Here is a 20,025-nt window from a genome sequence, read left to right as displayed (position 1 = left end):
TTCTCCCACCTCAGCCTCCCAAGTAGCTGGAACTATAGGCGCGCACCACCACGCCCAGCTAATTTTTGTTGTTGTTTGAGACAGAGTCTTGCTCTGTCGCCCCAGGTGGAGTGCAGTGGCACCATCTCAGCTCACTGCAACCTCTGCCCCTCTGCCTCCCGGGTTCAAGTGATTCTCCTGCCTCAGCCTCCTGAGTAGCTGGAATTACAGGTGCACACCACCATTCCTGGCTAATTTTTGTATTTTTAGTAGAGGTGGGAGTTTCACCATGTTGGTCAGGCTGGTCTCAAACTCCTGACCTCAGGTGATCCACCCACCTTGGCCTCCCAGTGTGCTGGGATTACAGGCGTGAGCCATGCACCTGGACTAATTTTTTGTATTTTTAGTAGAGATGGGGTTTTACCATGTTGGTCAGGCTGGACTCGAACTTCTGACCTTAAGTGATCTGCCCACCTCAGCCTCCCAAAGTGCTGGGATTACAGGTGTGAGCCACTGTGCCCACCATTATCTATTATGCTTTTTTTTTTTTTTTTTTTAGATGGAATTTCGCTTCGTTGTCCAGGCTGGAGTGCAACGGCACTATCTCAGCTCATTGCAACCTCTGCCTCCTGGGTTCAAGTGATTCTCCTGCCTCAGCCTCCCGAGTAGCTGGGATTACAGGCGCCTGCCACCATGCCCAGCTAATTTTTGTATTTTAGTAGAAACAGGGTTTCACCTTGTTGGCCAGGCTGATCTTGAACTCCTGACCTCAAGTGATCCACCCACCTCAGCCTCCCAAAGTGCTGGGATTACAGGCATGAGGCACCATGCCTGGCCTACCCAATCTTAATAGTCCCAAAAATACATGGATCAAAATATCGAAATTATTTATCTGGTATTATTTAATTTACTATGTTTTAATATATTTCCTAGTATTTATATGCATTTTTTTAATTTCAAAATTTTTGACTTGGCATATCTTACAATTATTATTATTATTATTTGAGACAGGGTCTAGCTGTTCCCAGGCTAGAGTGCTGTGGCACAATAATGACTCACTGTAGCCCGACCTCCCAGACTCAGCCTCCCAATTAGCTGGGACCACACATGCATGCCACCACACCCAGCTAATTTTTGTATTTTTTGTGGAGACAGGGTATTGCCATGTTGCCCAGGCTAGTCTCCAACTCCTAAGCTCAAGCAATTTGCCCACCTCATCCTCTCAAAGTACTGGGATTACAGGCATGAGTCACCATGCCTGGCCTATGCCATTCTCTCTCTCTCTATATATATATGTATATATATGCACACACATATATACGTATACACACATATATACGTATATATACACACATATATATACGTGTGTGTGTGTATGTGTGTGTGTGTGTATATATATATATATATATATATATTTTTTTTTTTTTTTCTAAGAGACAGGTTCTTGGCCAGGTGCAGTGGCTCTTGCCTGTAGTCCCAGCACTTTGGGAGGCTGAGGTGGGCAGATCACCTGAGGTTAGGAGTTCGAGACCAGCCTGACCAACATGGAGAAACCCTGTCTCTACAAAAATATAATAAATTGGCCGGGCGCGGTGGCTCAAGCCTGTAATCCCAGCACTTTGGGAGGCCGAGACGGGCGGATCGCGAGGTCAGGAGATCGAGACCATCCTGGCTAACATGGTGAAACCCCGTCTCAACTAAAAATACAAAAACTAGCCGGGCGAGGTGGCGGGCGCCTGTAGTCCCAGCTACTCGGGAGGCTGAGGCAGGAGAATGGCGTAAACCTGGGAGGCGGAGCTTGCAGTGAGCTGAGATCTGGCCACTGCACTCCAGTCCGGGCGACAGAGCGAGACTCCGCCTCAAAAAAAAAAAAAAAAAAAAAATACAATAAAATCGCTGGGTGTGGTGGTGGGTGCCTGTGATCCCAGCTACTTGGGAGGCTGAGGCAGGAGAATTGCTTGAATCCGGGAGGTAGAGGTTGCAGTGAGCCGAGATCATGCCACTGCACTCCAGCCTGGGCAACAGAGCAAGACTCTGTCTAAAAACAACAACAACAACAACAACAACAACAAAACAGTTTCTCGCTCTGTTGCCCAGGCTTGTGTGCAGTGGTTTGGTCCTAGCTCACTGAAACCTCAGTTATGTGCCTAATTTTGTTTCATAATTTTTATCATTTTGCTTAATGAGAGTCCCTCCCTGGTCCCACTTCCCCCAAGTCCCACAAACCTTGGCTGCGCTCCTGGCTGAGATGCTTGGACTTTGCAGAGAGACCAGAGCCTAAGTATTTCAGGGCATGCACTGTGAATAGGAACAGGGCCAGTGCATACAGCTGTGGCTAGAAGGCACAGGCTAAAGTGCAGTGGTGCTCTCACAGCTCGCTGCAGCCTTGGCCTCATGGGCTGAGGCAATCCTCCTACCTCAGCCTCCCAAGTAGCTGGGATATCAGGTCTGTGCCACCACACCCAGCTAATTTTTTAAATTTTTAGTACAGATGGGATTTCGCCACGTTGGCCAGGCTGGTCTTGAACTCCTGACCTCAGGTGATCCACTAGCCTCAGCCTCCCAAAGTGCTGGGTGCTGGGATTACAGGTGTGAGTCAACGCACCCGACCGATATAAATTATTATTATTGCCAGGCACCGTGGCTCATGCCTGTAACTGCAGCACTTAGGGGGGCCGGGGGGGGGTGTGGATCACCTGAGGTCAGGAGTTCGAGACCAGCCTGACCAACATGGAGAAACCCTGTCTTTACTAAAAATACAAAATTAGCTGGGCATGGTGGCTCATGCCTATAATCCCAGCTACTTGGGAGGCTGAGGCAAGAGAATCGCTTGACCCTTGGAGGCAGAGGTTGCAGTAAGCCGAGATTGTGCCATTGCACTCTAGCATGGGCAACAAGAGCAAAACATCATCTCAAAAAAATTATTATTATTATTATTATTATTATTATTTTGAGATGGAGTCTTGCTCTGTTGCTCAGATTGGAGTGCAGTGGCACGATCTCAGCTCACTGCAACCTCTGCCTCCCGGGTTCAAGTGATGCTCCTGTTTCAGCCTGCCAAGTAGCTGGGTGTGTACCACTACGCGTAATTTTTGTATTTTTAGTAGAGACAGTGTTTTGCCATGTTGGCCAGGCTGGTGTCTAACTCCTGACCTCAGGTGATCCGCCCGCCTTGGCCTCCCAAAGTGCTGGGATTACAGGCGTGAGCCACCATGCCTGGCCCATAAATTCTTTAACAAATAAGAAGAGAAAGTTGTTGCCAGGCGCTGTGGCTCATGCCTGTAATCCCAATACTTTGGGAGGCTGAGGTGGGCAGAACACCTGAGGCCAGGAGTTCAAGACCAGCCTGGCCAAAATGGCAAAACCCAGTCTGTACTAAAAATACAAAACTTAGCTGGGTGTGGTGGCGGGTGCCTGTAGTCCCAGCCAGTCGGGAGGCTGAGGCAGGAGAATCACTTGAACCAGGAGGCAGAGGTTGCAGTGAGCAGAGATCATGCTACTGCACTCCAGCCTGGGCAACAGAGGGAGACTGTGTCTCAAAAAGAAAGAAAAGAAAAAGTTGTTTCTTACAAGTTAATGCCAATGAATATGTGTAGAAGAAATAATGGAATTTAAAAGCCACCATTTGGCAATCATCATAGCAGTAATTAATTCACGCAAGAAACATCAATGAATGTTAAAACCAGTGGGTGGAATTCAGAGGATGAGTGGGCATATTTACATAGTTTCATAGTATCTCCTCACAAAATGCTTATTAATGAAAAGAGACAAATAGTAACTGTATAATAGAGAATCCTGGCAGACACCATCTTAATCAAGTGTTGAAAAGTTAACATCGTCAGTAATGGTTCAAGGCGATGTCATCACGTACACCTGACGGGATACTGACGTGATACCATGAAAAGACCACAGCATTCGTCCTGTGCATCATCTGAATCTAATCATGGGGAGACTGTAGACAAAACTGAACTGAAGGATTGTCTACAGGTTAACTAGCCTGTAATACTAAAGACTGTTAAGAGCATTAAGGTCATGACTAGATTGCGGAACTTTATATAGGAGACTAAAGAGATATGACTATTAAGTGCAACCTATGATCCTGGGTTGGATCCTTTTGCTATAAAGGTCATTCTTAGGATAGTTGGCAAAACTTGAATGAGGTCTCTAGATGAAGAGTATACGCAAGTTCTTAGTGCAGTGTGATTCCTGCAACTGTTCTGTGAGTTTTATTTATTTATTTATTTATTTATGAGACGGAGTCTCACTCTGTCGCCCAGGCTGGAGTACAGTGGCACGATCTCAGCTCACTGCAACCTCTGCCTCCCGGGTTCAAGCAATTCTCCTGCCTCAGTCTCCCGAGTAACTGGGATTACAGGCATGTGCCACCACGCCCAGCTAATTTTTGCATTTTTTTTTTTTTTTTTTGAGACGGAATCTCGCTCTGTCACCCAGGATGGAGTGCAGTGGCCGGATCTCAGCTCACTGCAAGCTCTGCCTCCCGGATTCACACCATTCTCCTGCCTCAGCCTCCCGAGTAGCTGGGACTACAGGCGTTTGCCACCTCGCCCGGCTAGTTTTTTGTATTTTTTAGTAGAGATGGCGTTTCACCATGTTAGCCAGGATGGTCTCGATCTCCTGACCTTGTGATCCGCCCATCTCAGCCTCCCAAAGTGCTGGGATTACAGGCTTGAGCCACTGCGCCTGGCTTTAATTTTTGTATTCTTAGTAGAGACGGGGTTTCACCATATTGGCCAGGCTGGTCTTGAACTCTTGACCTTGTGATCCGCCCGCCTCAGCCTTCCAAAGTGCTGGGATTACAGACATGAGCCACCGCACCCAGCCCTGTTCTGTGAGTTTTAAATTATTTTAAAAATAAAATAAACACTCTGCTGGACGCAGTGGCTCACACCTGGAATCCTAGCACTTTGGGAGGCCAAGGAGGATGGAATGCCTGAGGTCGGGAGTTTGAGACAAGCCTGGCCAATATGGTAAAACCTGGTCTCTACTAAAAATACAAAAATTAGCCGGGCGTGGTGGCAGGAGCCTGTTATCTCAGCTACTCCGGAAGCTGAGGCAGGAGAATCGCTTGAACTTGGGAGGTGGAAATTGCAGTGAGCTGAGATTGCGCCATTGCACTCCAGCCTGAGCAATAGAGCAAGACTTCATCTCAAAAAAAATTAACAATAAAGTAAAATAAAATAAACACACAACAAAAACCATAAACAGTGTGTCTGACTCATCAGTCCTCATGCCTTCCAGGCCCATCTTGCCTGCTAACCATTTGTATGACTTTCCAGAATCACTTTCCTTTTCTTGGCCTACTTTTTCTTATTGCAAAATAAAAGCTTTGGATATTAACAAATAATCACTCTAGGCTGGCATGGTGGCTCATGCCTGTCATCCCAGCATTTTGGGAGGCTGAAATGGGGAGCTTGCTTGAGGCCAGGAGTTTGAGACCAGCCTGGGCAACATAGCAAGACCCCATCTCTACAAAAAATACAAAAATTAATTGGTCATAGTGGCATGCACCTCAGTCCCAGCTACTTGGGAGGCTGAGGTAGGAGGATCGCTTGAGCCCAGGAGTTGGAGGTTATAGCTGTGATCGCTCCACTGCACTCCAGCCTGGGTGACGGAGGGAGACCTTGTCTCAAAAATTAATAACAATAATAATCATCATCATCACTTTGGTTTCCTAGCCCAAAGAGGGAAGCACCTTGCCCCTCCCCCCACCCTGTTGTGAAGAAGGGAAAAGCGGCTGAGCACTGGGGTGCCTTAGAGCGGCTTTGTGCCCTCTTTGTGCTCTACTACCCCGGAGCTCAATCCTTGAGTCACACAAACAGCTGGCCCCAGTGCTGGGCCTGTCGAAGAGCAGGCCCACTGTGAGGATGGCTCAGAATAACAAAGGGCTGGGACTGAGATTCTCACATGTGAGTGAGTGTTCACAGAAATCACCTGGAGGGGCCAGGCGGTGGCTCATGCCTCTAATCCCAGCACTTTGGGAGGCCGAGGCAGACAGTTCACCTGGAGGTCAGGAGTTCAAGACCAGCCTGGCTAACATTGTGAAACCCTGTCTCTACTAAAAAAATACAAAAATTAGCCAGGCACAGTGGTGCATGCCTGTAATCCCAGCTACTCGGGAGGCTGAGGTAGGAGAATCCCTTGAACCCAGGAAGTGGAGGCTGCAGTGAGTCAAGATCTTGCCACTGCACTCCAGCCTGTGCAACAAGCGCGAAACTCTATCTCAAAAAAAAAAAAAAAAAGAAAGAAAAAAGAAATCACCGGTCGGGTGTGGTGGCTCATGCCTGTAATCCCAGCACCTTGGGAGGCCGAGGTGGGCAGATCATGAAGTCAGGAGTTTGAGACCAGCCGGGCCAATATGGTGAAACCCCATCTCTACTAAAAATACAAAAATTAGCCAGGCACAGTGACGTGAGCCTGTAGTCCCAGCTACTCGGGAGGCTGAGGCAGGAGAATTGCTTGAACCCAGGAGGTGGAGGTTGGAGTGAGCCAAGATCACACCACTGCACTCCAGCCTGGGTGACAGAGCGAGACTATGTCTCAAAAAAAAAAAAGAAAGAAAGAAAGAAAAAAAAAGAAATCACGTGGAGGTGCTCATTTAAGTTCAAGGTTGCAGTGAGCTATGATTGCACTACTGCATTCTAGCCAGGGTGACAAAGCAAGACTCTGTCACAAAAGAAAAAAAAAAGCACTTATCATTATCCAACATGTAATATGTTTTCTTGATTAAAGTCTTTATCCCAACCCTAGAATGTAGGCACCATGAGGACAGGGACTTCTTTATTTTTTCATTTTTTTTTTGAGACACTCTCACTCTGTCACCCAGGCTAGAATGCAGCGATCTTGGCTCACTGCAACCTCTGCCTCCTGGATTCCAGAGATTCTCCTGCCTCAACCCTCTGAAGCAGCTGGGATTACAGGTGTACACCACCATGCCCAGCTAATTTTTTTGGTATTTTTAGTAGGGATGACGTTTCGTCATGTTGGCTAAGCTGGTCTTGAACTCCTAGCCTCAAGTGATCCACCTGCCTGAGCCTCCCAAAGTGCTGGGATTACAGGCATGAGTCACCACACCCAGCCAGGGATTGTCTTTTCTGTTCATTGCTGTATTCCCAGCACTTAGAACATTACTTGGAACATATAGGTAACAAGTGCTCAATAAATACTTGTTGAATGAATGAATGAATGCGCTTGCAAGAGGTGCGTTTGAGTTCCAGGCGGAAGAAGAAAGCAGAAGAGGAGAAAGGATGATGTCTATATCAGGAAAGCAAAAACTCTTCCAGAAATCCCTAGCAGATTTCTACTTACATCTTCTTAGCCAAAACCATGTCACATGGCAACCCATTGCTATAAGAGAGTCTGGGAATATGAGTATTTTTACCTGGGCACACTGCCCTCCTTGAACAAAATTATCTTTTAAGGAAGGAGGAAGGGAAGAATGGATATTGGAACGGCAACCTGTAGTGTCTACCAATGGGTTTATCCTGGACCTGATCAAGCAGAATCTGAAGATGGTAATTTCTTTTTTTTGAGATGGAGTTTTACCCTCATCGCCCAGGCTGGAGTGCAGTGGCGCAATCTAGGCTCAAAGCAACCTCCGCCTCCTGGATTCAAGCTATTCTCCTGCTTGTAGCTGGGATTACAGGCACCCACCACCACATCCATCTAATTTTTGTATTTTTAATAGAGACCGGGGTTTCACCATGTAGTCCAGGCTGGTCTCGAACTCCTGACCTCAGGTTATCCGCCTGCCTTGGCCTCCCAAAGTGCTGGGATTACAAGTGTGAGCTACTGCGCCCAGCCAAGGATAGTAGTTTTCATCCAGGTAACTTTTCGACCACATCGTAAGAAAAATGGCCAGGGTAGACCGGGTGCGGTGGCTCACGCCTGTAATCCCAGCACTTTGAGAGGACAAGGCAGGTGGATCACCTGAGGTCAGGAGTTCTGGATCAGCCTGGCCAAGATGGTAAAACTCTGTCTCTACTAAAAAAAATACAAAAATTAGCTGGGCATGGTAGTGGGCGCCTATGATCCTAGCTACTCGGGAGGCTGAGACAGGAGAATTGCTTGAACCTGGGAGGTAGAGGTTGCAGTGAGCCGAGATTGCTCCACTGCCCTCCAGCCTGGGCGACAGAGCGAGACTCTTGTCTCAAAAAAAAAAAAAAAAAAAGAAAGAAAGAAAAAGGAAAAGGAAAAAGAAAAAAAAAAAGAAAAGAAAAATGGCCGGGGTAATAAAATGAGCCCAGACTGAAATTTTCTTTTTTTTCTCTCTCTCTCTTTTTTGCGATGGTGTCTTGTTATGTTGCCCAGGCTGATCTTGAATTCCTGGGCTCAAGCGATCCTCCTGCCTTTAGCCTCCTAAGTAGCTGGGATTTCAGGCATGTGCCATCATGCCCGGCTCCAGATTAAAATGTTCTAAAGTCATCCTCCTGGGTGATGGACACACTGGCGAAGAACATCTGTTGTGCTGGCTGCCCAGAGCCCATTCGACTCCACTCCTACTCCCATCATCTTTTTTGAGAAATACTTTTATTTCCACCTCATCCCTCCCCCATCTGCATCGTTACAGCCTTGGGACTCTCGGAGGTTTTGTTTGCACATCATATTCCCACCCACCTGACCCAAACTGCTAAATCAGAGTCCCATTCACATGAATTTGGCATTGGGACCGAGATGCTAAGTCTCTCCGGATGGCTGGATCATGTACCCAGAGAGCTGCTAGCAGATGTATTTCCTACATCACGAACTGGAGCAGCTGAGGACAGAGTGCGAACCCCACACAGAAGGAGTTGTGGTGAAACAGAGAGGGTCTTTGTGGTGTTTCAGTCCCTGGTACTAGGTCATTCCTGAGACCTGGGTCTGTCCTTGCCCTTGCGTGCGACAGCATGCTTCTGGGTCAGGCCAGGTTCAGTGATTCTTTAGTGGTGGCCAAGAATTCTAACTCACACTCACCCCATCCATCCTAAGCCAAGGGGACAGAGGGTAGTGTTTTCTACACCCCAGCTCTAGGTTCTGAGAACAAAAAGAAGCAACTGTGTGGAGAGCAGGTGTCCAGGTTTGGAGGAAGAAGTGAAACATGGCAGTTTCCTTATCAACGAACTATCAACAAAAGACCAAGAGGCCTGGGTCAAGGGAGAGTTTCTACCCCTGGCTGTTTCTGTGGGGCTCAAGAAAACCACCTGCTGTACAGGTGATCCCACTCCTAACAGAGGAGTGAGTGGTGTTTTTTTTTTTTTTTTTTGAGACAGAGTCTCACTCTGTCACCGAGGCTGGAGTGCAGTGGCACCATGTCGGCTCACTGCAACCTCCATCTCCTGGGTTCAAGCAATTCTCCTGCCTCAGCCTCCCGAGTAGCTGGGATTACAGGTGCCCACCACCACACCCTGGTAGTTTTTAAAATATTTTTAGGCCGGGCGCATTGGCTCACGCCTATAATCCCAGCACTTTGGGAGGCCGAGGCGGGCGGATCACAAGGTCAGGAGATCGAGACCATCCTGGCTAACATAGTGAAACCCTGTCTCTACTAAAAATGCAAAAATTAGCTAGGCATGGTGGCCTGTGGCCTGTAATCCCAGCTACTCGGGAGGCTGAGGCAGGAGAGTCGCTTGAACCTGGGAGGTGGAGGTTGCAGTGAGCCGAGACTGTGCCACTGCACTCCAGCCTGGGTGACAGAGCGAGATTCTGTCTCCAAAGAAAAAAAAAAAACTAAAAAAAAAAAATTTTTAGTAGACATGGGGTTTCACCATTTTGGCCAGTCTGGTCTTGAACTCCTGACCTCAGATGTTCCACCTGCCTCGGCCTCCCAAAGTGCTGGGATTACAGACGTGAGCCACTGCACCCGGCCTGAATGAGTGGTTTTACAACGACCTTTAGGCAAGGGTCTGCAGATCTGGTCTAATGCCCAACCTTGCCCATTGAGATAAATCACTCTGTCCTCTGTCCCTGGCTGTCACCACTTGGGAACCATGTATAGTGCCTGTCAGTTTTCCTGAGGCACACATGGGTTAGAGAACTTAGTGTGGCAAAGAGGGCAAAACATGAGTTCTAGAGTCTGCAAGTCCAGCTTCATCACATACTGGGTCTTTAGCCAGTTAGTTAATTTCGCTTACTTCCATCTCTCAATCAGTCACCATAACCCTCTCACTAGGAGAATGAAATGAGTGTGAGTGTGTGTCTGTGTGTGTGTAAAGCACCTTACACAATACCTAGCAAATGCCCCCGAAGTAGCAGAGCCACTCCAGCCCTGGAACCCTGTTAGAGATCAGGGGAAGAGCCTGGCAGAGACAGGACGTCCTTCCAAGAAAACTGTCAGAATAGTTGGTTTACTGCCTGATTTTTGCAGCAAACTTCAGTGCTCCCCTAGAAGTCAGGGTTCAAAGCTTTTTTTGTCCATTTTTTAGCAGTAACTAATTTTCATTTCCTGTTAGACCTCCACACTACAGAGAGCTAGTGGCTAGAACCCAGCAGGAGGGAAAAGAGGTCCTGAGAAGAGAGGATAAGAGAAGCTAGTCTTTCTTTTTCTTTTTTTTCTTTTGAGACGGAGTCTCGCTCTGTCACCCAGGCTGGAGTGCAGTGGCCGGATCTCAGCTCACTGCAAGCTCCGCCTCCCAGGTTTACGCCATTCTCCTGCCTCAGCCTCCCGAGTAGCTGGGACTACAGGTGCCTGCCACCACACCTGGCTGATTTTTGTATTTTCAGTAGAGACAGAATTTCACCATGTTGTCCAGGCTGGTCTCGAACTCCTGACCTCAGGGATCCACCCACCAAAAGTGCTGGGATTACAGGTGTGAGCCACCGCACCCGGCCTAGTCTTTCAAGTTATTGTAATTCAGCACCCACCAGGGGCCAGGCACATCTATGTGGTTTACATGCATTCTTTCCTCCTTTAACCCCTTTGGTGGATCAATGAGGGCACAGGGAGTATGACATTGACAGCTAATCTGGACACCACTGAGGCAGTTCTGAAATCAGCTAGTTGCTCAGAATTAACTGCTTGGGGACGACCAGCCTAGAACACAAACAGCTGCTGCCACAGCCCTGGCACAGACTTCCGACTAGTGCCTGGGACCTGCTCCTCAGTCCTATTGGGCAAACAGATCTCCGTTTATTAAGCAACCAGTTCTTTTCCAAAGTGCTGATAACTGCAGTTGGAATCCATATGCTCTTTTTTTTTTTTTTTTTTTTTTTTTTGAGATGGAGTCTTGCTCTGTCACCCAGGCTGGAGTGCAGTGGCACAGTCTCGCCTCACTTCAACCTCTGCCTCTAGGGTTCAAGTGATTCTCCTGCCTCAGCCTCCAGAGTAGCTGGGATTACAGGTGCATGCCACCACACAAGGCTAATTTTTGTATTTTTAGTAGAGATGGGGTTTCACCATGTTGGCCAGGGTGGTCTCAAACTCCTGACCTCGGGTGATCTGCCCGCCTGGGCCTCCCAAAGTGCTGGGATTACAGGTGTGAGCCACTGCGTCTGGCTGATATACTCTTGAGTCCCTACTGGAAAAACAAAGAAGAGAGAGAAAGGAGAAAATGAAAAAGGAAGGGAGTAAAAGAAGGAAGAAACAAAGGGAAGAGAAGGCAGGCAGTCAACTCCGTGACGATACTCATTCCTTTATTGTCAACTGTGTTGATTGGAACAGGGCTGGGGCCTGCAAGCTGCTGGCAGCACCCAGCTGCAGGTACATTTCAGCTCAACAGAGAGGCCTCCATCCTAAGCCAAGGGGACCGAGGGGAATGTTTTATATATATATTTATATATTACATATGTCCCGTATAGTCATATGTATAGAGTGACAAGAATGGGCCACTGCATTGTTAACTGTTGTCCTAAATAAAGACCATAGCAACACACATGAGAATTTGGTCCTAATCAAGGCCCTTACTTTGTCAATCAAATATTTGATACACCAAAAGGAAAAGGAGAGAAAGAGAGACAGAGAGACTGAGATCCAGCCACCCCTGGTGGCCCTGTCCCCAGCAGATCTTACGCTGAGTGTAGTGTCCCCTGTGGAGGTAAACACGCACACAAACACGCACACACACACGTACACAAAACCGCAGGCAGGAGCTCCTCCTCCGACCATACCTTGGGCCCAGCCCTTGGACTGGGGGTGCTGATTTGGGTATATTGTGCTATAAGACTGTGAGCAAGGAGTGACAAGACAATGCAAAGGCGATGTGTCCAAGTGATGAATGGGGTGATACGTGCTGCTTCGTCCACAAACAAGAAAGAGGTCAGTGGGAGAGGCTGCTCAACGCAGCCCTGGAGGTCCCCCTGTACTCAGGCCACCTGGTGGATTTCTACACACAACTCCTGTCCCAGCCACAGTCGAACCTCTGATCTGAATCCTGAGTCTCAAATAATCTCTTGGGCTCTGATGAAAATTGTGATTTCCTGGAAGGACAGGAGCAAATGGCAACTGGTTGGCTCAACCCTCTAGTCCGGTAATGAAGCAGAAACGACAGTGTCGCTGAGTTAAATCGGACCCAAGCTTGATCCTCAAGAGCAGAACTTGAACGATGTAAGAAGGGTTCATTTCCTGAAGGAAAGAGAATAACCCCTGCCACCACCTCCCACAGCCCCCATTTCAGGCAGACTTGTCAGTCTCACGGCTTCACCCCAACGACAGCACTCTTCATATTCTAGGAGCTGGAGACTCGCACTATTAGGGCACTTTGAAATCCTAACTCACTTGCTTTTGTTATTACCTCTTTACCCCTCCACCAAAATAAACACTTAAAAAGCCAGTCAGTGAACATTAACCATTTTTTTTTTGTACAAATTTACTTATCACTTGAGATACCTGGAGACATATCGGGCCATCACAAAGGAAGGTAAGGAGTATCCCCCAGGAACCAGTTTGCGTAACTAGTGAATAAAGGATCTATTTTCAACAAAATAATACCTTAAAAATGCAATTCAGACACAGGGGTAATAGGCAAAGCTGGAAAAGATTGTGCCTGGGCTTCTGTTTCCTGTGACAGATGAAGGGAAAAAGCAGTAGATGTTAATATCTTCGTTTAGACAGGGGTAGAATGACGTTGACTCTTCCCTCTGTGAATGGGGTCTAGGCAGCTGCAGGGAGAAATGATCAAAGCAGACAGGAGCAGCCTCTCGAAAATAGGGAGTTGCCTTGAGGGCCTGTCGATCAAAATGACTCCTCAGAGGGGACAGAAACAAAGGAATTTGGTGGAGGGACTTCCGTTGATGACTGTTCAAGCTGTCTCAATTGCTGTTCCATTTCCTGCAGGTTCCAAGGTGATGGTCACTGGCTGGTCCACAGTTCCCATCCAAGGTGGGCAGAAAGCAGAGTCTGGGCAGCTGTGAGTTCTTGTCGAAGCTGAAGAGCATGAGCTATGTTGGCGAGGTTATTAATGTCCTTGAAAAGGAGCCCAAGAGGCTGTATGAGGTTGTCTGAGGCTCAGAAAGTGGAGAGTAGGGCTGTGTCCACAGGGAGCAGAGGCCCAACACTGTCAGGATGTCTCTTGTCCTCAGGGAACACCAAGCAGTTTCCTAGTCCCAGAAAGTGCTCAGGGGCTGCTGGCCATCAGTGTGGGAGAAGATGGAGGTTATAGAGTGCGGTGGGTAGAAAAGGGACTGTCTTCTCAGGCACTGGCTACCTTCCCTTCTGGAGGCAGCTGACAGGGGAACAAGCCTGAGGTCTGACTGGGGGAGCTCTCAAGTCAGAAGAAAAGGAGGCTATGCAGTGACCATGGTACGCCCAGACGGCTCAGGCGAGGGCATCTCCCCAACATGAACTGAGCTCCAGGAATAAATAACATGAATTAAATAAAGGAGGCGAAGAAGAGCAGGCAGAGGCACTGTCTGCCAGATTCTCACCCCTGCACACACGCACACGCACATGCACGCACACGCACACGCACCAAGCGGCAGATGAGATGAGCCAGCGTGGCTGCCCCATCCCAGGAGTCTATTGGATGGGCAGCCTGACGTGATGGTTGTCACTCATGGTCCGCCACTGCTGCTGGGTGCAGAGAAGCAGAGGCCAGGGAGGCATGTGTGGTGGAAGGTGGAGGCCTCTGAGGACTCTGGCACCTGCAGGGGAGATGAGGCAGGCGAAAGGGGAGGTTAGGGAAATGCAGGAAACAGGAAAGTAAGTCCTCTTCTTTGCCCCATCCTGCTGCTGCAGGAACCCCTCCAACATCCCCAGTTACCCCTTGCCCTTCCTGCCCTTTGGGCACCAGCAAAACCCTCTTTAGCATCACCCAGCCCCTGCAGTTCCCCTGCCTCCTGGGCCCAGTGTTGCCTTGGATCATGGAGGTACTGACCAGGATCTGGACTTTCGGACTTTAGACGTGGAAGGTCTCTCCAGAAAGCTGTCCAACCGCATGAGCCTCTCCATGTGTAGCGCACGAGGGTCTTGTTCTTGGTCGTGAGAGAATTCCATCTCAAAGACAGCTGGAGGGGACACGTCCAACTCCAGAAACATTATATTTTCAGCCTGTGGTGGGAGTATCATGCCAGAATTGAGCAGTGCCCGGTCACTGTGCCTTCTAGGGACACAGCCAGTCTTGGGTGTAGCAGGGCTGATGAGGTGGTTAGGGGAAGCAGAGGCTGTGAGCATCCCCTCCTGTAGGCTCTTTTTTTTTTTTTTTTCTTCTGAGATGGAGTGTCGCCCAGGCTGGAGTGCAGTGGTGCAATCTCGGCTCAATGCAACCTCCCCCTCCCAGGTTCAAGCAATTCTCCTGCCTCAGCCTCCCAAGTAGCTGGGACTACAAGGTGCCCATCACCATGCCCAGCTAATTTTTGTATTTTTAGTGCAGATGGGGAGTCACCATGTTGGCCAGGCTGGTCTCAAACTCCTGACCTCAGGTGATCCACCCGCCTCAGCCTCCCACAATGCTGAGATTACAGGTGTGAGCCACCTCGCCCGGCCTCCCTCCCATAAGCTCTTTCTCCCCTCTCCACTTCTTACCCTGTACCTGGGGTGGGACCCCATGGCCATGGCAACCCGAGCATACTGGCTGATAGGCCGCTTGTAGCCCACTGCAGATGTTGGCCGCTTCTTCATCTGGCTGTTATTGCTGTAGGGAAGAGGCTATATTAGAAAGGATTTCCGTGGAACACAAACAGCAAATGACATCATGAGGATCTAAATATCATTCAGGTAACCAGAAGGTCCTGTAGACTGCAAGTTCTGGAATTTTATTCTCCTTGCTCTAACACAGCTTGACAACTGAAGCTAGTGCAGTTGTCCCCTTCATCCGTGGTTTCGCTTTCCACAGTTTCAGTTACTGTGGTCTGAAAATAGGCAAGTACAGTACAATCAGATGTTTCGAGAGAGAGACACCACACCTGCATCACTTTTATTAGAATATATTGTGTTTTTGTTGTTGAGATGGAATCTTGCTCTGTCATCTAGGCTGGAGTGCAGTGGCACAATCTCAGCTCACTGAAGCCTCCACCTCCCAGGTTCAAGCGATTCTCATGCATCAGCCTCCCGAGTAGCAGGGATTACAGGTGTGCGCCACCACACCTGGCTAATTTTATTTTTTCTTTTTTTGAGACGGAGTTTCGCTCTTATTGCTCAGGCTGGAGTGCAAAGGCGTGATCTCGGCTCACCGCAACCACCGCCTCCTGGGTTCAAGTGATTCTCTGTCTCAGCCTCCTGAGTAGCTCAGATTACAGGCAGGTGCCACCATGCCTGGCTAATTTTTTGTACTTTTAGTAGAGACGGGGTTTCTCCATGTTGGTCAGGCTGATCTTGAACTCCCAACCTCAGGTGATCCACCCACCTTGGCCTCCCAAAGTGCTGGTATTACAGGCGTGAGCCACCGCGCCTGGCCTAACACCCGGCTAATTTTTGTATTTTTAGTAGAGACGGGGTTTTATTTTACCACGTTGGCCACGCTGGTCTCGAACTCCTGACCTCAAGTGATCTGCCTGCCTTGGCCTCCCAAAAATCTGGGATTTATAGGCATGAGCCACTGCACCCGGCCTTATTAGAGGATATTGTTATAATTGTTTTGTCTTACACATCTCATACACCCCATAAACATATACACCTACTATGTACCCACAACAATTTTTAAAAATTAATAAAATTTAAAATAAACCTCATAGCATATATAGGGTTTGGTACTATCTGCAGTTTCAGCATTCACTAGAGGTCTTAAAACGTATCCCCTGCCAGGTGCAGTGGCTCACGCCTGTAGTCCCAGCACTTTGAAAGGCCGAGACAGGTGGATCAGCTGAGGTCAGGAGTTGGACACCAGCCTGACCAACATCAAGACACCCTGTCTCTACTAAAAAGGTACATATTTACCAAAAGAGGTACATATGAATATTTCTTCACTCCTGTTGCTTTAAATTGTTTCTGCAGTAGAAAGGACTGATTGAAGGCTGAAATGAAATTCAGTCTCACTTTAACTTGTAGCTTTACATACTTTTTTTTTTCAAAGTCTTGCTCTGTCACCCAGGCTGGAATGCAGTGGTGCAATCTCGGTTCACTGCAACCTCTGCCTCCTGAGTTCAAGGGAATCTTGTGCCTCAGCCTCCTGAGCAGCTGAGATTACAGGCACACACCACCACGCCTGGCTAATTTTTTTTTTTTTTTTTTGGAGACAGAGTCTCGCTCTGTCACCCAGGCTGGAGTGCCATAGTGCGATCTTGCCTCACTGCAACCTCCACCTCCTGGGTTCAAGCAATTCTCCTGTCTCAGCCTCCCGAGTAGCTGGAATTACAGGCAGCTGCCACCGCGCCCAACTAATTTTTTTTTCTATTTTTAGTAGAAACGGGGTTTCACCATGTTGGCCAGGATGGTCTCGATCTCCTAACCTTGTGATCTGTCCGCCTTGGCCTCTCAAAGTGCTGGGATTACAGGCATGAGCCACCGCACCCGGCCTAATTTTTGTATTTTTAGTAGAGGACAGGGTTTCACCATGTTGGCTGATCTCAAACTCCTGACCTCAAGTGATCTCCCTGCCTTCGCCTCCCAAAGTACTGGGATTATAGAGGTGAATCACTGCACTTGGCCATTTTGTTTTTTGAGTCACAGTCTCACTGTCACCCAGCCTTCATTTTTTTTTTTTTTTTGGAAACGGAGTCTCACTCTGTCGCCAGGCTGGAGTGCCGTGGCACAATCTTGGCTCACTGCAGCCTCCGACCCCCTGATTCAAGCGATTCTCCTGCCTCAGCCTCTCGAGTAGCTGGTATTATAGGCACATGCCACCACATCCAGCTAGTTTTTGTATTTTTAGTAGAGATGGGGTTTCACCATGTTGGCCAGGATGGTCTTGATTTCCTGACCTCGTGATCCACCCGCCTCAGCCTCCCAAAGTGCTGGGATTACAAACATAGGCCACCATGCCTGGCTGGTCATTTTTTTTTTTTTTTTTTTTTTTTGAGACGGAGTCTCGCTGTGTCGCCCAGGCTGGAGTGCAGTGGCGAGATCTCGGCTCACTGCAAGCTCCGCCTCCCGGGTTCCCGCCATTCTCCCGCCTCAGCCTCCGAGTAGCTGGGACTACAGGCGCCCGCCACCGCGCCCGGCTAGTTTTTTGTAATTTTAGTAGAGACGGGGTGTCACCGTGTTAGCCAGGAGGGTCTCGATCTCCTGACCTCGTGATCCACCTGCCTCGGCCTCCCAAAGTGCTGGGATTACAGGCTTGAGCCACCGCGCCCGGCCGGTAATTTTTAATTTTTAGTAGAGATGGGGAGGTTTCACCATCTTGGCCAGGCTGGTCTCAAACTCCTGACCTCAGGTAATCCTCCTGCCTTAGCCTCCCAGAGTGCTGGGCTTATAGGCATGAGCCACTCTACCTGGCCTATTTTTCTTCATAGGAGTTAGCATAATAAAAAGGTTAAAAACTCAGGCTTGAAATGAAAAGGAACAAAGTTAAAATGCTCACATTTCTCAGTTTCAAAATTATTACAAAGCGCCAGGTGCAGTGGCTCATGCCTGTAATCCCAGCACTTTGGGAGGTCAAGGTGGGTGGATCACCTGAGGTCAGAGTTTGAGACTAGCCTGGCCAACATGGTGAAACCCCGTATCTACTAAAAATACAAAAATTAGTTGGGCGTGGTGGCACACGCCTGTAGTCCCAGCTACCTGGGAGGCTGAGGCAGGAGAATCGCTTGAACCTGGGAGGCGGAGGTTGCAGTGAGCTGAGATCCGGCCACTGCACTCCAGCCTGGGCAACAGAGTGAGACTCTGTCTCAAAAAAAACACACACAAAAGCAAAACAAAACAAAAAAACTTATTACAAAGCTGTGGTAACCAAGATATTAGAGAACTTGCATAAGACAAACATATAGATTAATGAAACAGAACTAAAACTCTAGGGCCAGGCGCGATGGCTCACGCCTGTAATCCCAGCACTTTGGGAGCCTGAGGCGAGTGGATTGCCTGAGCTCAGGAGTTTGAGACCAGCCTGGGCAACACGGTGAAACCCCGTCTCTATTAAAATACAAAAAATCAGCCAGGTGTGGTAGCGTGTACCTGTAATTCCAGCTACTTGGGAGGCTCAGACAGGAGAATTGCTTGAACCCAGGAGGCAGAGGTTGCAGTAGGCGGAGATCGCGCCATTGCACTCTAGCCTGGGTGATAGAGCAAGACTCCGCGAGACTGTCTCAAAAAAAAAAAGGGCAAAGGATCTCAATAGATACTTCTCATAAGATATACAAATGGTTGATAAGCACATGAAAATATGTTCAACATTAATAGTCATACAGGGAAATCTAAATCAAAAGCACAACGGGGACCGGGTGTGGCAGCTTACACCTATAATCCCAGCACTTTGGGAGGCTGAGGCATGTGGATCCCTTGAGCTCAGAAATTTGAGTCCAGCCTGGGCAACATAGCAACATCCTGTCTCTACAAAAAATAGAAAAAAAAAAAAAAATATATATATATTAGCAGGGTATGGTAGCACATACCTGTAATCTCAGCTGCTCAAGAGGCTGAGGTGGGAGGATCACCTGAGCCTGGGAGGTCAAGGCTGCAGTGAGCCGTGATCACGTCACTGCACTTCAGCCTGGGTGACAGGGTAAGACCCTGTCTCAAAAACCCCACAATGGATACCACTTCAGATCCACTAGAATGACTATAATTTAAAGACAGACAGTAACACATGTTGGTGAGGACGTAGAGAAACTGGAACCCTCACACACTATTAGTGAGAATGTAAAAAAAAAAGTTAAACATAGACTTACCATATAACCCAGCACTTCCACTACTAGGCATATACTCAAGAGAACTGAAAACATACTCACATAAAAACTTGTACACAAATGATCATAGCAGCATTACTTATGGTGAAACCCGTCTCTACAGAAAAATAGCCAAAAAACGGAAATTACCAAAACGTCCGCCAACTGATATGTTGATAAACCAAATGTGGTATATTCATAGAGTGGAATATTACTCATCAATAAAAAGGAATGAAGTACTGATGAGTGTTCCAACATGGAGGACCCTTGAAAACATTTTGCTAAGTGAAAGAACTCAGTCACAATGGACTATATATTGTGTGATTCCATTTATATAAAATATCTGGAATAGGTAAAGCCATAGAAACAGAAAGTAGATTGGTGGATGTCTAGGTCTGGGGAAAGGGGTTTGGGGGAGAATGAGGAGTAACTGCTAATTGGTTCAGGGTTTCTTTTTGGAGTGATGAAAATGTTCTGGAATTAGGCTGGGCGTGGTGGCTCACGCCTGTAAATCCAGCGCTTTGGGAGGCTGAAGCGGGCAGATCACCTGAGGTCAGGAGTTCAAGACCAGAGTGGCCAACATGGTGACACCCTTCTCTACTAAAAATACAAAAATTAAGCCAGGGGTGGTGGCACACGCCTGTAATTCCAGCTATTCAGGAGGCTGAGGCAGGAGAACTTCTTGAACCCGGGAGGCAGAGGTTGCAGTGAGCCGAGATCATACCACTGCACTCTAGCCTGGGAGACAGAGTGAGACTCCATCTCGGAAAAAAAAAAGAAAATGTTCTGGAATTAGATAGTGGTGACGGTTGTACAACTCTGAATATACTAAAATCTACTACATTATTAAGCAGTAGAGCTAAA

The 20,025-nt window shown here is 48.1% G+C and overlaps 1 protein-coding gene across 1 annotated transcript in view; it reads right to left on the bottom strand.

The window, feature by feature from the left end:
• Nucleotides 1–11,583: 11,583 nt before the first annotated feature.
• KIF3C (kinesin family member 3C) overlaps nucleotides 11,584–20,025 on the bottom strand; it is a 58,537-nt gene continuing 50,095 nt past the window's right edge. Inside the window, exons 6-8 of the mRNA XM_033176341.1 lie at nucleotides 14,930–15,038; nucleotides 14,283–14,455; nucleotides 11,584–14,049 (exon numbers count right to left, since the gene is read on the bottom strand). Coding sequence (XP_033032232.1) covers nucleotides 13,956–14,049; nucleotides 14,283–14,455; nucleotides 14,930–15,038 — 376 coding nt within the window. The 3' untranslated portion in view covers nucleotides 11,584–13,955. The remainder of the gene's footprint in view (nucleotides 14,050–14,282; nucleotides 14,456–14,929; nucleotides 15,039–20,025) is intronic.

Source organism: Trachypithecus francoisi, unplaced genomic scaffold (genome assembly GCF_009764315.1).
Source record: "Trachypithecus francoisi isolate TF-2019V2 unplaced genomic scaffold, Tfra_2.0 Lachesis_group17, whole genome shotgun sequence".
Taxonomy (NCBI): domain Eukaryota; kingdom Metazoa; phylum Chordata; class Mammalia; order Primates; family Cercopithecidae; genus Trachypithecus; species Trachypithecus francoisi.
The sequence above is the reverse complement of the archived record's forward strand: the minus strand, read 5'-3'. Positions and strand labels throughout refer to the sequence as shown.